The sequence below is a fragment of the Symphalangus syndactylus genome, chromosome 12, assembly GCF_028878055.3.
Source record: "Symphalangus syndactylus isolate Jambi chromosome 12, NHGRI_mSymSyn1-v2.1_pri, whole genome shotgun sequence".
Taxonomy (NCBI): Eukaryota; Metazoa; Chordata; class Mammalia; order Primates; family Hylobatidae; genus Symphalangus; species Symphalangus syndactylus.
In genome coordinates, this window is record NC_072441.2 from 61,198,448 (window position 1) to 61,210,590 (window position 12,143).

The 12,143-nt window shown below is 41.5% G+C and overlaps 1 protein-coding gene across 1 annotated transcript in view; it reads left to right on the top strand.

Moving 5' to 3' along the window:
• Positions 1–437: 437 nt before the first annotated feature.
• EEIG2 (EEIG family member 2) overlaps positions 438–12,143 on the top strand; it is a 78,323-nt gene continuing 66,617 nt past the window's right edge. The window contains exon 1 of the mRNA XM_063624401.1: positions 438–1,025. Within this exon, the coding sequence (XP_063480471.1) occupies positions 889–1,025 (137 nt within the window). The 5' untranslated portion in view covers positions 438–888. The remainder of the gene's footprint in view (positions 1,026–12,143) is intronic.

Below are 12,143 nucleotides of genomic sequence, written 5' to 3' on the forward strand. Positions count from 1 at the left end.
TTTAACTGCTTCTTTGCTCTTTTATCTTTTGTCCTGGGTGACAGGAACTAGATAAGCTACACCCGAGAGAAAGCGCCTGCAGCAGTACGGTGCCTGGGCACTTGATAGGCCCTCAGCACATCATTTTCCTTCTTCCTACCTTATCTTCCTTTTATATTTGAAGGCTCGTGAATTTAGAGTACCTAAAGGAAATTTTAGTTTTAGAATTTCAATTTGACCAAAACAACGCTTGCCTCTATTAACCCATGGCTCTCAAACCCAAAGGAAAGAAACCACTGGGGGGGTGGGGTAGAAAGGAGGCGGTGCAAAAACTGAAAAGAAAGGCGGAAAGGAAGCGGTAGAAGGAAGCTTTCTCGGTCGGGTTTGTCTTTTTTTAACCCCAGAAAGGCGTGACGTGCTAACTGCCGTCGCGGGTTAGAGTCCGCGGCCAAGCCCGCGCCCGCCCACAAAGTCGCCGCCCTCCCTCCCGCTTCCGCCCCGCAGTGCGCTGCAGGCCGCGGCCGCTGGGGGCGCCCCCGACCCCCCAGGCGCTGAGGCGGCGGTTCTTCGAGCCTCGCCTGTCCCGACTCCCAGACGGGCGACAGCGGCGGCGGAGGCGGCGGCGAGCTGCGCACCGAAAGGGCGCTCACCTCTCCGGGCGAGCTGCAGCACGACCGCTCCCCGCGGGCGGTCGGGGTCCGCGCCGCAGCTGCCGCCGCGCTCCGGCCCAGGCTGCCGCGAGAGGCAGCGGCAGCGGCCCCGGCCGCGGCCGGCCTGCGGCGCCCCCCGGCCGCGCCCCCGCGCGCAGCTCGCGGCCCCGGCCATGGGGCTGGGCGGATCCGGGGCTCGGCCAAGCTGAGGCGGCGGCGCCCGGCCGTGCGCCCAGCTTGCAGGCGCCTGGCTCTCACGATGATGAAGAAGAAGAAGTTTAAGTTTAAGGTGGACTTCGAGCTCGAGGAGCTCTCCTCAGTGCCCTTCGTCAATGGGGTCCTCTTCTGCAAGATGCGGCTGCTGGACGGCGGCAGCTTCACCGCCGAGTCCTCCAGGTAAGTCGCCTCACGCGCCTCCTCGCCCCTGTCTGCTTGGCCAGGGCTTGTTGGATGGGCAGCATCTCTCCTTGGCCCATTTGCTCGCCTTTCCCTAGGGACCGCTCTGAAATCAGTCGAATTTATTGATCTGCAAAGTGCTTTGCAAATGGGTTCTTCTCAGCTGGCTTTGGCTCCTGCGCTCCTGACTCCAGATGGTGCCTGGTATCTGCTCTTCCCTCCCAAATCCTCTAGGAATGGGAGCAATGGCCAGAGAGGGAGGATGCTTCTGGTTTCTCTTAAGATATTTCCATATTTGTGAAATGCAAAGTAGAACTTGAGCTGTTAAAAACTAAAATAACCCAAACTGCTGGAGTTCCAAGAGCCCAGCTCTGAACAGAAACCTGTGCTTAGCACAATTCCTTCTCCCTTGTAGGTTACAAGGGGACTTGGCCACCCAGTCTGAGGCTGGGGTAGGCCTGGCCAGGCTTGACTTGAGTCAAGTGCTCCCGGCAGACGAGACAACGGTCTGTGCCTCATCAGAGAGCGGCGTCTCCAGTTAGGCGCTAATGCTGGATGAATTAGTCTTGAAGTGGCCACTAGTAGCTCTCCTTGTGGAGGGCTTAGAGCCAGACAGGGAGCCCAGGCCCTGCCCTCATTTTAAAATGAGGCCCTGGGCACTCCCAGAGAGAGGCATTAGCAGGTTACAGAATGAAGCTATTAAATAATAGGTGTGACATTAATAATAGGTGTGGCAGTGTTTCTTGAGTAATTTCAGAGCTACTCACAGGTTGACAGATGTACCCTAAGGTGCTTTCTTTAAAATATATATATAGAAAACAATTTTTTAAAATGAACTTTGGAGTTCCTGAGATCAAGAGGGGTTAAAAGTTAATGTTTATTTTGCCCATATATACTGGTCTTAGACTTTATTTTTTCCCTAAAAATATTCTACTTAAAAAAAATTCCGTCATCCCATTTATAGTGTAAAGGAAATAATGTCACTGGATTGTGGAATTGGGGCTAGAAACTTGTCTTCTGGGGCAATATTGAAGCCTATGGAAGCCAGAAAATGTCTAGTTGGCTAAACCAAAGGATATATGAAATTAATAGTTTGCTGAAGATAGTTTTTAAAATTAAACTGTGGTGACGCATCAGTGGATATTCAGCTATGTATTTTAAACACCTGTAAGAGAAGAATGTAACCTATTTTGGTGCAAAAAAAAATTGGACCGTCTCTTACTTGTTGAAAAGCCTAAGCCAATTCATGAAGGTCCTGTTGGTGCAGGTGACAGTCTTACCCTGAGGCCTAGACTGTTTTGCTGCAGGGTCCCACCCCTGACGCCAGGCAGTTAGACTGGCGCTCCTGGGCCAGTGGTGACACCTGGTGGTCAGGGCACTTGTCTACGGGGCTTCCTTCCTACCTCAGTTATGTTGATTTGGCTTACTTCCCACAAGTCACTTACTCTTTCGTTGTAGGCAGTCATTTATTCAGCAAATATGTGTTGGCTTCTAAATATATTATCTTATTTAATTCTCATAGCAAGTCTATAAGGTAGGGGTCCCATTTCGTAGATAAATAAACTGAGGTTCAGAAAGCATAACTAACTTTCCTAGGGTCCCCTCCTCTGGTAAGTGCAATGCCAAGATTCTGATCAGGTCTGTGTAACTTCAAACAGGGTGGTGCCAGATACAGGAATAAATCGTGTGCCATATATGAAAGTTTCTGAATAGGGAGCTTCCTAATGACTTTAATGAGCAAGGGGTATACTCCGCAAGACTTAGAAATGAAAAAGTTGAGTATCTTGGGTTAAACTCACCCCTTTTTCTTCCAATTAAAATTTGACTTTGATCAATTTGATTTTAAGTAAGATTAGGAATAATGCTCTGTATAGCCAAACCAAAAAGCCATATAGTATGGGGGAAATGACTCATAATAAGGAGCCTGTGCCATTGACATTAGGTAGAGATAGTTGGTGTAAAGCTAAGAGCAAGGATTTGGAATGCGGTGAGTCTAAGCCTAAACCCTAGTTCCACTGTGGTAAACCTGGATGGGTTACTTAGAGTCCCAAAACTTCTGTATGTAAAATAGAAACCATCACTGACATGTGGTGGTGTGAGGATTTACTGAGATGATGTGCCCAAAACACCTGAACAGTGCTTTAGCACCCAGTTGGCATTTAAAGAAGAGACCAGGAACTTGTCCAAGAAGGTCCATTTGCTTTAGATGTTATATTTGATTCCTTTATCCTAACAATTACAAAATTGTTGGTTTGAGGAAGAGACCTCATTTTACGAGAAAAAAAAAATCTGAAATAGCTAAAGGAAGTGAATTATTTCAAAATCACAGAACTTTTAATTAGTGGGTGCCAGTCAAGGCAGTGCATCTCTAATTGAACACTAGAGTTTAACTTTTAAAAAATTGCTGTATGTGCTCCTTAAAAGTCAGGTATAGTTAACACTGTAGCATTTCTCCTGTAAAAATATGAAATGAATTACATAGAAAAGTGGTGACATAGCAGGCCCAAGACCGCTATTCTTAGAAAGGTCTATGTACAAGGCTGGCCCTTGGCTGGCATCTGGGAGCTTGAATGGTAAATGGTTCCATACATGATACAAAACTTTACCTAAATGATAAGAGTGGCTCACTGTGCCTAGACTGTACAGAGTGGTTTACACTAAATTCCATCTGGAATTTTGGTTCTTGCTAGGCAGCCTATGTGACCAGCCCTAATACAAATTTTGGGCATTGAGTCTCTAATGAGTTTCCCTGGTAGACAGCACACCACAATTTAATGCTAGAGAAATTAAGTGTGTGCTGATTCGACTTTGTATCTTTTCATTGTAATAAACCTTAGCCATGAGTAGGACTGTATGCTGAGTCCTGTGAGTCCTAATGAATCACCAAACTTAGGATTGGTCTTGGAGACTCCCCGATGGATGAACCTTTATAAAATAATACTCATCTTGCTACAGAAAAGCCTTAGAGGCACACAGAAAATTACATATATAGATATAGATATAAATAGAGAGACCCAAATATATATAGGTCATATATATTTGATATATATATTAATATATTTGGCTTTGTACAACAACTAAACATGCAGATCATTTATTATTCACCAAATATTAGTTGAGCATTTACCAGGTTTCTATTAATAGCTTTCCATCTGGGATTGTGAGAAGTACAACAAATATAAGGATCCACAAGGGAATTACTTCTAATGAAATTAGATCATAGATGTATAATTGCTTGACAGTAGAAGACAGTGTGACTTAGTGCCCAATCAATGGATCAGACAATATATGAGTGTTGTTGAAATTCTAAAGCAAAAGAGTTTATTTACAACTGTAATGGTTATTGACAACCACATTGGCATTTCAGTGGAGCACTCTGGGAGGATGAATTTGCATTGACAAAATGAGGGTGGGAGGACAACTTGAGCAAGTCATCAATAGGAGTTGATAATAGATCAGCCTGATTGCAGAGCTTTCATGTTGAACAGAAGCAGAAGATTAGAGAAAGACTTTGAATACCATTGTAAAGAGTTTCTTTCTACTCTCTTTCTATAAATGAGAGTTGCTTTCTACTGCTCATAGGGTAAAATTAAACCTAAGATTCTCGAACTGAGTTGTTGTGTGGTTAAAGTGGTGTTTAACCTGGCTGATAGGTTGATGCTGTTTGTATTCAAGGTTGGGTGGGGGGGAAATTAGAGATGGGGAGACAAATTAGGAGGCTATTAAAGTAACCCAGGCAGGAGCTAATGAGAACCTGAACTCGGAGTTGTCTCATGTAAGTGACTGATAAATGTTAATATTATGACAGATGCCTTGATGCCACGACAGAAGTAAAGAAGTCAGGAAAATTATTTGTTTTGTTTAAGGGGAATATTGCATATGGTGGTGGAAGATATGGTGGGTTAAGTTGTATGCTTAGCACGCTACATTTGCGGTGACAGTGAGCCTGATGGGTAATTGGAGGCATTTATTGCGGTATGTGGATTTCTTAGATGTTGTCTATTGGAGCCATATAGGCCTGCTTACTAAACTTATTTAGAATTTCCTTACATTATTTTTACCCTTTTAAAGATTCTTAGTGAAAAAAGGCCAGGCATAGTGGCTCATGCCTGTAAATCCTAGCACTTTGGGAGGCCGAGGTGGGCGGATTGGTTGAGCTCAGGAGTTTGAGACCAGCCTGGGCAACATGGCAAAACCCCATTTCTACAAAAAACATACCAAAAAATTAGCTAGATGTGGTGGTGGGCACCTGTAGTGCCAGCTACTCAGGAGGCTGAGGTAGGAGGATTGCTTGAACCCGGGAAGCAGAGGTTGCAGTGAGCTGAGATCACCACCACTGCACTCCAGTCTGGGCAACAGAGTAAGACTCTGTCTCAAAAATAAATAAAAATAAAGATTATTAGTGAAAATTAATTTTAGAATCCAGTTTTTCTTGGTATTGTTTTCCATGAAGAGATTAGAAAAATATAAAGACTAAAAGGTAATTATTTGTAATAAATGTTATTAAAATGGTCAGGGTAAATTGTCAGATTTTTACTTGCCATAGTTAATAAAATATTTGGAAAATACGTTGTGCAATTATAGTGGTCTATTCAACTGAGGCTAAATTGTTGCCTAATAAAATATAGTCATGTATCCATTAACAATGAGGATCTGTTCTGAGGAGTGCATCCTTAGGCGATTTCATCATTGTGCGAAAGTCATAGAGTGTACTTACACAAACCTAGATGGTATAGCCTACTGCGTGCTTAGACTGTATCGTATAGCCTGTTGCTCTGACCACATTGTGTATTTGGTCTGTTGTTGACCAAAATGTCCTCATGACTGTATTTCTGAAGATGTTTCAAAAGGACAGTATTAGTTTATTTAAATCTTTTCACAGTACTTCCTTTGCAAAAGCATTTAAATCACTTTTGAGGTTTATTAAAACTGGCAGGGCAGGTTTAATTCTGGCCTACGTAAATAAAGGAGTAATAGGAAGAAATTTTTTCTATATCTTTTAGAATTCCCTAGTTTACCTTATTTTGTTCATCTTTTTTTGTGCTGATAGCCAAATAGTTTTCTAAGTTTCACATGAGGCTGTGGCAGAAACACATGTGAATTTGGGGAGTGTCTGGGAAGCTGATGAGCACCTCTATGTATTGGACCTTTTACTCTGTAAACAAGCGGAAAGGATTTCTTTCTTTTGGCCAGAGTACATCCTTCTGTTTTCAAGATTTTAGTTCACTGCACATTGTGTATTTCTTTTTAGTAAATATTTCTTTATTGAAAAAGTAGTACAGATTCATGTGGAAAACTTAGAAAATAGAAAGGCAGAAAGAAAGGAACAAAAATTGCCCATAAATGAACCACCCAGGGATAATCACTATTATAAATATTTTAGTATAGAAATTAGGAGCGTTTATTGATCCATACACATGCATGTATACCCACACTCCCCCACACAACTATCACATACCCTTTTTAAGCCAAAATGAGATTATACTATACTTAGTATGGTTTTTAACTTCATATATCTTTTCATATCATTAAATATTCAATTACAAAATTATTTTAATAGATGCATATTATTCTATTGTATGAGTTTCCATGATTTATTGAACCAAGTCACTTTTGAAAGTCTCCTTTCCTTTCTTTTTTATTAATAGTTTTATAAATAAACTACAGTAAACATCCTTATAACCAAGCTTGGTATACATCCATTATTATTTATTTAGGATTAACACTTAGAAATGGAATTATAGAGTCACAGGGCATGCAGATTTTTAAGGGTTTTGATATATATTACCAACTTGCCCTTCAGTGCATTACATTGATTTTTTAAGATTAATAATCACTAATAAGCAGCAAATTATCAAAAGTTACTAGTAGTAGAAAGTACTATCTGACTATATGGCACAGAAGTCTTTATACGCTAGATCCAGCAACCCCACTTCTGGGTATACATTCGAAGGAATTGAAATCAGTATGTTGAAGAGAATTCTGTACTCTCATTGTCTTTGCAGCATTATTTACAATAGCCAAGTTATTGAAACAACCTAAGTGTCTGTAAACAGATGAATGGATAAAGAAAATGTGGTATATACAATGGAAATTATTCGGCCTTTTAAAAAAAAAAAAGGAAATCCTGTCATTTGTGACAACATGGATAAACCTGGAGGACTTTTGTTTAAAGTGAAATAAGCCAGGCACAGAAAGACAAATACTGCATCATCTCACATATATGTGGGATATAAAAAAGGTGAACTCATAGTGGGTGAGGGCACGGAGAGATGGGGAATTGTTGGTCATAGGGCACAAAGTTTCAGTTAGGTGGGATGGATGTGTTCAGATCTGTTGTACAGAATGCTGACTGTAGTTAATAATAATGTATTATACTTGAAAATTGCTAAGAGAATAGATCATAAGTGTTCTCCAACAACAAAATATAAATAAATATGTGAGTTGATGTCTATGTTAATTGGCTTGGTTTAGCAATTTCTCAGTATATACACATATCAAAACATTACATAGTACACAGTAAGTATATACAATTTTTATTTGTCAACTATATTTTAATATAGATAAGTAATTAAAATAAAAAATTTTTAATTAAAAAATTCCTTATACCCTGACCAGAAATGGAGTCATCAATTCACATTATTATAATACCTGTAATAATAGTAGCTGACATTTATTTGAGCATTTTCCCACTGCATCAGGAACTTTTCTAAGCCTTTACATTTAATCTTCAAGATATTCCTGTGAGGAAGGTGCTATTATTACGTCATTACCATTATTAGTACCCTTGCCATTATTGCTGCTGTTGCTCTCATTTTATGCCTGGGGAAACAGAAGCACAAAGAGATGCTAAAAGTTACTCAGCTAGTAAGTGGTAGAGCTAGGAGGCATTCTAGCTCCAAGGACCACTGTTAATCACTAATTCTACTGCCTCTCAGGCTTTGTGTTGTATGCTTTCTCATTTTTCTGTTTTATAAAAATGGTAGATAAATATATATAGTATAACTTTTTCTGAATGTCAGTTTCAGAAAACTGTTTCCAATATGTGACATCACTAAACAGGTTACAAGACCTGGCCCCTTTAGATTTTCCCTGAGGCAATTGTATATGAAAGATAAGTAAAATGCAACCAGGCATTTTTATGGGCTCATGCCTGTAATTCCAACACTTTGGAAGACTGAAGCAGGAGGGTGGCTTGAGCCCAGAAATTCAAGAACAGCCTGGGCAACATAGTGAGACCCTGTCTTTGAAGAAAATTTAAAAATTAGCTGGGTTTCGTGGCATGCACCTGTGTTCCCAGCTACTCGGAGACTGAGGTGGGAGAATCGCTTGAGCTTGGGAGATTGAAGCTGCAATGAGCCATGATTACACCACTGCACTCCAGCCTGGGTGATGGAGCAGGACTCTGTCTCAAAAAAAAAGAAAAGAAAAGAAAAAATTGTACTCATGCCACTTTTTTTTTCAAGATGTGGCTTTGTACAACTAAGTTCACAAAATTTAGTCACATTATTGGATAGTCATATCTTATAAAAATAGTATTAATGCCATTTTACACCAGTAAGTTAATATTCACCATTGTATCACTGAGCCTTACATAGCCGGCATTTTGTAAATATTGAAAGAAAGCAAATATTGGGAGAAAAGATCTGTTGTAGTTTTGCTAAAGATGACACACATACAGAGATCACTAAATTAAATATATGGGGAAGTATATCATGTTTTATCTACACAGCTTGTAAAAAAATTATGTTTGGGCCGGGCGCGGTGGCTCACGCTTGTAATCCCAGCACTTTGGGAGGCCGAGGCGGGCGGATCACGAGGTCAGGAGATCGAGACCACGGTGAAACCCCGTCTCTACTAAAAATACAAAAAATTAGCCGGGCGTGGTGGTGGGCGCCTGTAGTCCCAGCTACTCGGGAGAGGCTGAGGCAGGAGAATGGCGTGAACCCGGGAGGCGGAGCTTGCAGTGAGCCGACATTGCGCCACTGCACTCCAGCCTGGGCGACAGAGCGAGACTCCGTCTCAAAAAAAAAAAAAAATTATGTTTGGTTTGGGGTGTAAGCCTTTGAGGGTTATCGAATGGAGGTCCAAGGAAGATATTGGGATTCTTAAGAATCTTGAATTATACTAATAACAGAAGACTGGGGTTAGTCTTGAAAGAAGATAATGGTTTTCAAATACTAAAAAATTGACTTGTATATATGTATATTTTACATTCCTAATTTTATTTGATCTTTTTTTTTGAGACGGAGTCTCGCTCTGTCGCCCAGGCTGGAGTGCAGTGGCGCAATCTCTGCTCACTGCAAGCTCTGCCTCCCGGGCTCACGCCATTCTCCTGCCTCAGCCTCCGGAGTAGCTGGAACTACAGGTGCCCGCCACCACACCTGGAGAATTTTTTGTATTTTTAGTGGAGACGGGGTTTCACTGTGTTAGCCAGGATGGTCTCGATCTCCTGACCTCGTGATCCGCCCGCCTCAGCCTCCCAAAGTGCTGGGATTACAGGCTTGAGCCACCGTGCCCGGCCTGTTTGATTCTTACAAAACCCCTTTAATAGAAGTAGGAAACCACTGTCACCTGTTTTTGGTTTAGGATGAATGTCAGGTGCTATAACAAGATATTTTTAAAAAATAACAAGTGGCTTAACCAAGATAGAAGTTTACTTCTCTTTCATATGAAGTCCAACTTAGTGTGGTAGCTGTGCTCTGTCCAGTTGTCAGGGGCCTGAACTCTTTTTGTCTTGTTGCTCTCAGGGTATTGTTCTCATCCACAGGGACTGACTTGGCTCACCCCACATCCGAATTCCAGCCACTGGGAAGGAGGAGAGGGGAAGGGGAGGTCCCTTGTGCTCACAGTCCATTGACCAGAATATCAGCACCATGCCACATCCAGCCCCAAGGTTGAGAAATTTAGTCTTTGCTGGGTGCCTGTATGCCTAGCGAACACTCAATTAGAATAAAGGGAGGAGAGGACAGATATCAGGATAATTAGTCTCTGTCATACCACTCTTTTAGACATGAGAAAGTTGATCCTTGGAAAATAATTTGTTCAAAGTCACATATCAACTAATGAAAGATATTTGAAAAATTGTGCCATAAAGAGGGAATAAACTTATGCCAGGTGCAGCTGAGGACAGAACTAGGACCAGTGGGGAGATGTTAAAGAAGGCATGTTTCTATTCAGTATAACATTAAAACAAATAAGTTCTAACATTTAGGAGAGTACAATGGTGAGTAGGCTACCTCAGTACTACTAACAGTTGAATGACCTCATCCATTTGTCAGGAATGTTATTCATCATTAGGAGGATGGGTCATCTAGATGATGATGATGATTATTCTTTTTAGAGACAGTCTTACTCTGTTGCCCAGGCTAGACAGGCTTGAGTGCAGTAGCACGATCATAGCTCATTGCAGCCTTGAATTCCTGTGCTTAAGCGATCCTCTCTCCTCAGCCTCCCGAGTAGCTGGGGCTACAGGTGTGTGCCACATGAACATGCTAAATTTTCTATTTTTGTAGAGATGTGGTCTTGCTATGTTGCCCAGGCTGGTCTCAAATTCCTGGCCTCAAGCAATCCTCCTGCCTCTGCCACCTAAACTGCTGGGATTACAGGTGTGAGTCACTGTACCTAGCCTCACCTAAATGATTCTTAAGGCCCTTTCTAACTCCAAAATTCTATGATTAAGCTTTCAATTTTGTCTTTTAATACTACTCTTCCTAAACCTTTCATTATAGCTGGGACTGGACAGCTTATATCAGCCAATTATGTGTGCATTTGTGTCTCCTTGATATCTTCTCCTTCACCCTTCTTTTAGTCAATCCACATTTCAGCCATTCTTTAAGATCTAAATCAGATATCTTCTCAGTTTTATACCCATACGTGTCCAACCTACAGTCCACCCACGGCTCCTAACATTACTATACATACTGTATCCTTAATTAATGTTGGTTATTTGTTGAATGAATGAAAACTTTTCTCACCATCCCACTGTGATTTCACTTGTCACTCAATTCTTACAGTTCTTGTTGCTACCAGTCATTTCACACCAAATTTACTCTTTTAATTGCCTTCATGAAAAATTACCATACAGTGTACAATTTGCAGTAATAAAAAATAAACTCAAGAATAGGTAGAAAGGAGAAAGTATTTAACTGGGATTTTTTGTGGGGGTGAGGTCAGGGGAAGTGTCATGGAAGAGAATTCCTTAGCAGGGTTTTTTTAAAAGTCTAGCTGGAGGAGAAAACGGAATGATAAAGGGAACAGAAGACACAGTGACATGAAGCAGCGTGTTGTGTTGAGGGCACAGTGGGTAGAGTGGTGTATAACTGCTGCCACATAGAGGGAGGAAGAGGAAGTGGTCATTTCAAGGAGCCTAGACTTGGTTCTGTGCTGTAGTCTAGGGAGCCAAAAGCAGGGAGTGATATGCAAAGTTAGTGGTTTGGTTTAGGGTTGGAATTGAATAGAATTCTCATCTGATACATGACCTTAGCTTCCTCAGTAGCAACCAAGAAAGGTAGAATAAGGGATATGAGGATAATGATGCAAGATTAGAAAAGCTTCCACAAGGAATGGGAGAGGAAGCTGACCAACGACAAGTCCAAAAGGCCCAACTGAAATTTAAAAACATGAATTTTAATGATGGCAGTATACGTGTTCATGCAGTTTTCTCCAGCAGTGCTTGTATGTCAGGGATAGGAGGCAATGGGTAGTAGAGTTGATTCAGGTTTGGAAGTTTATGGGTATGTGGAAAGGCCTAAGGCAATTGGGAGTACTGGTGAGAAAGGAATCTAAAGAATCAGTAATGGGGTCCAGATTTCATATGGAGCAAAACCAGGCCAGGAAGATAAATAAGGAAAATATGGAACAGTTGGAGGATGAAGGCCTCAGTGATGTTAAAGGAAGATATGTGTGGAAGGAAAGATGCTGTGCAGAATTAGTTGGTGGGGAGGGGCTGTACTCAGAGTGGGATATTAACACTTGGGATTACTTCAGTAGAGCAGTCCACAGTTGGCAGGGTGTGGATGTTGCTGAGATGGTGTGAAGAATGGCATAGGGCAAAGAACCCTGAGTCTAGGGCGTGTTGTTTGCATGGTATTAAGATAGCCAGAATGATTGCAGGTG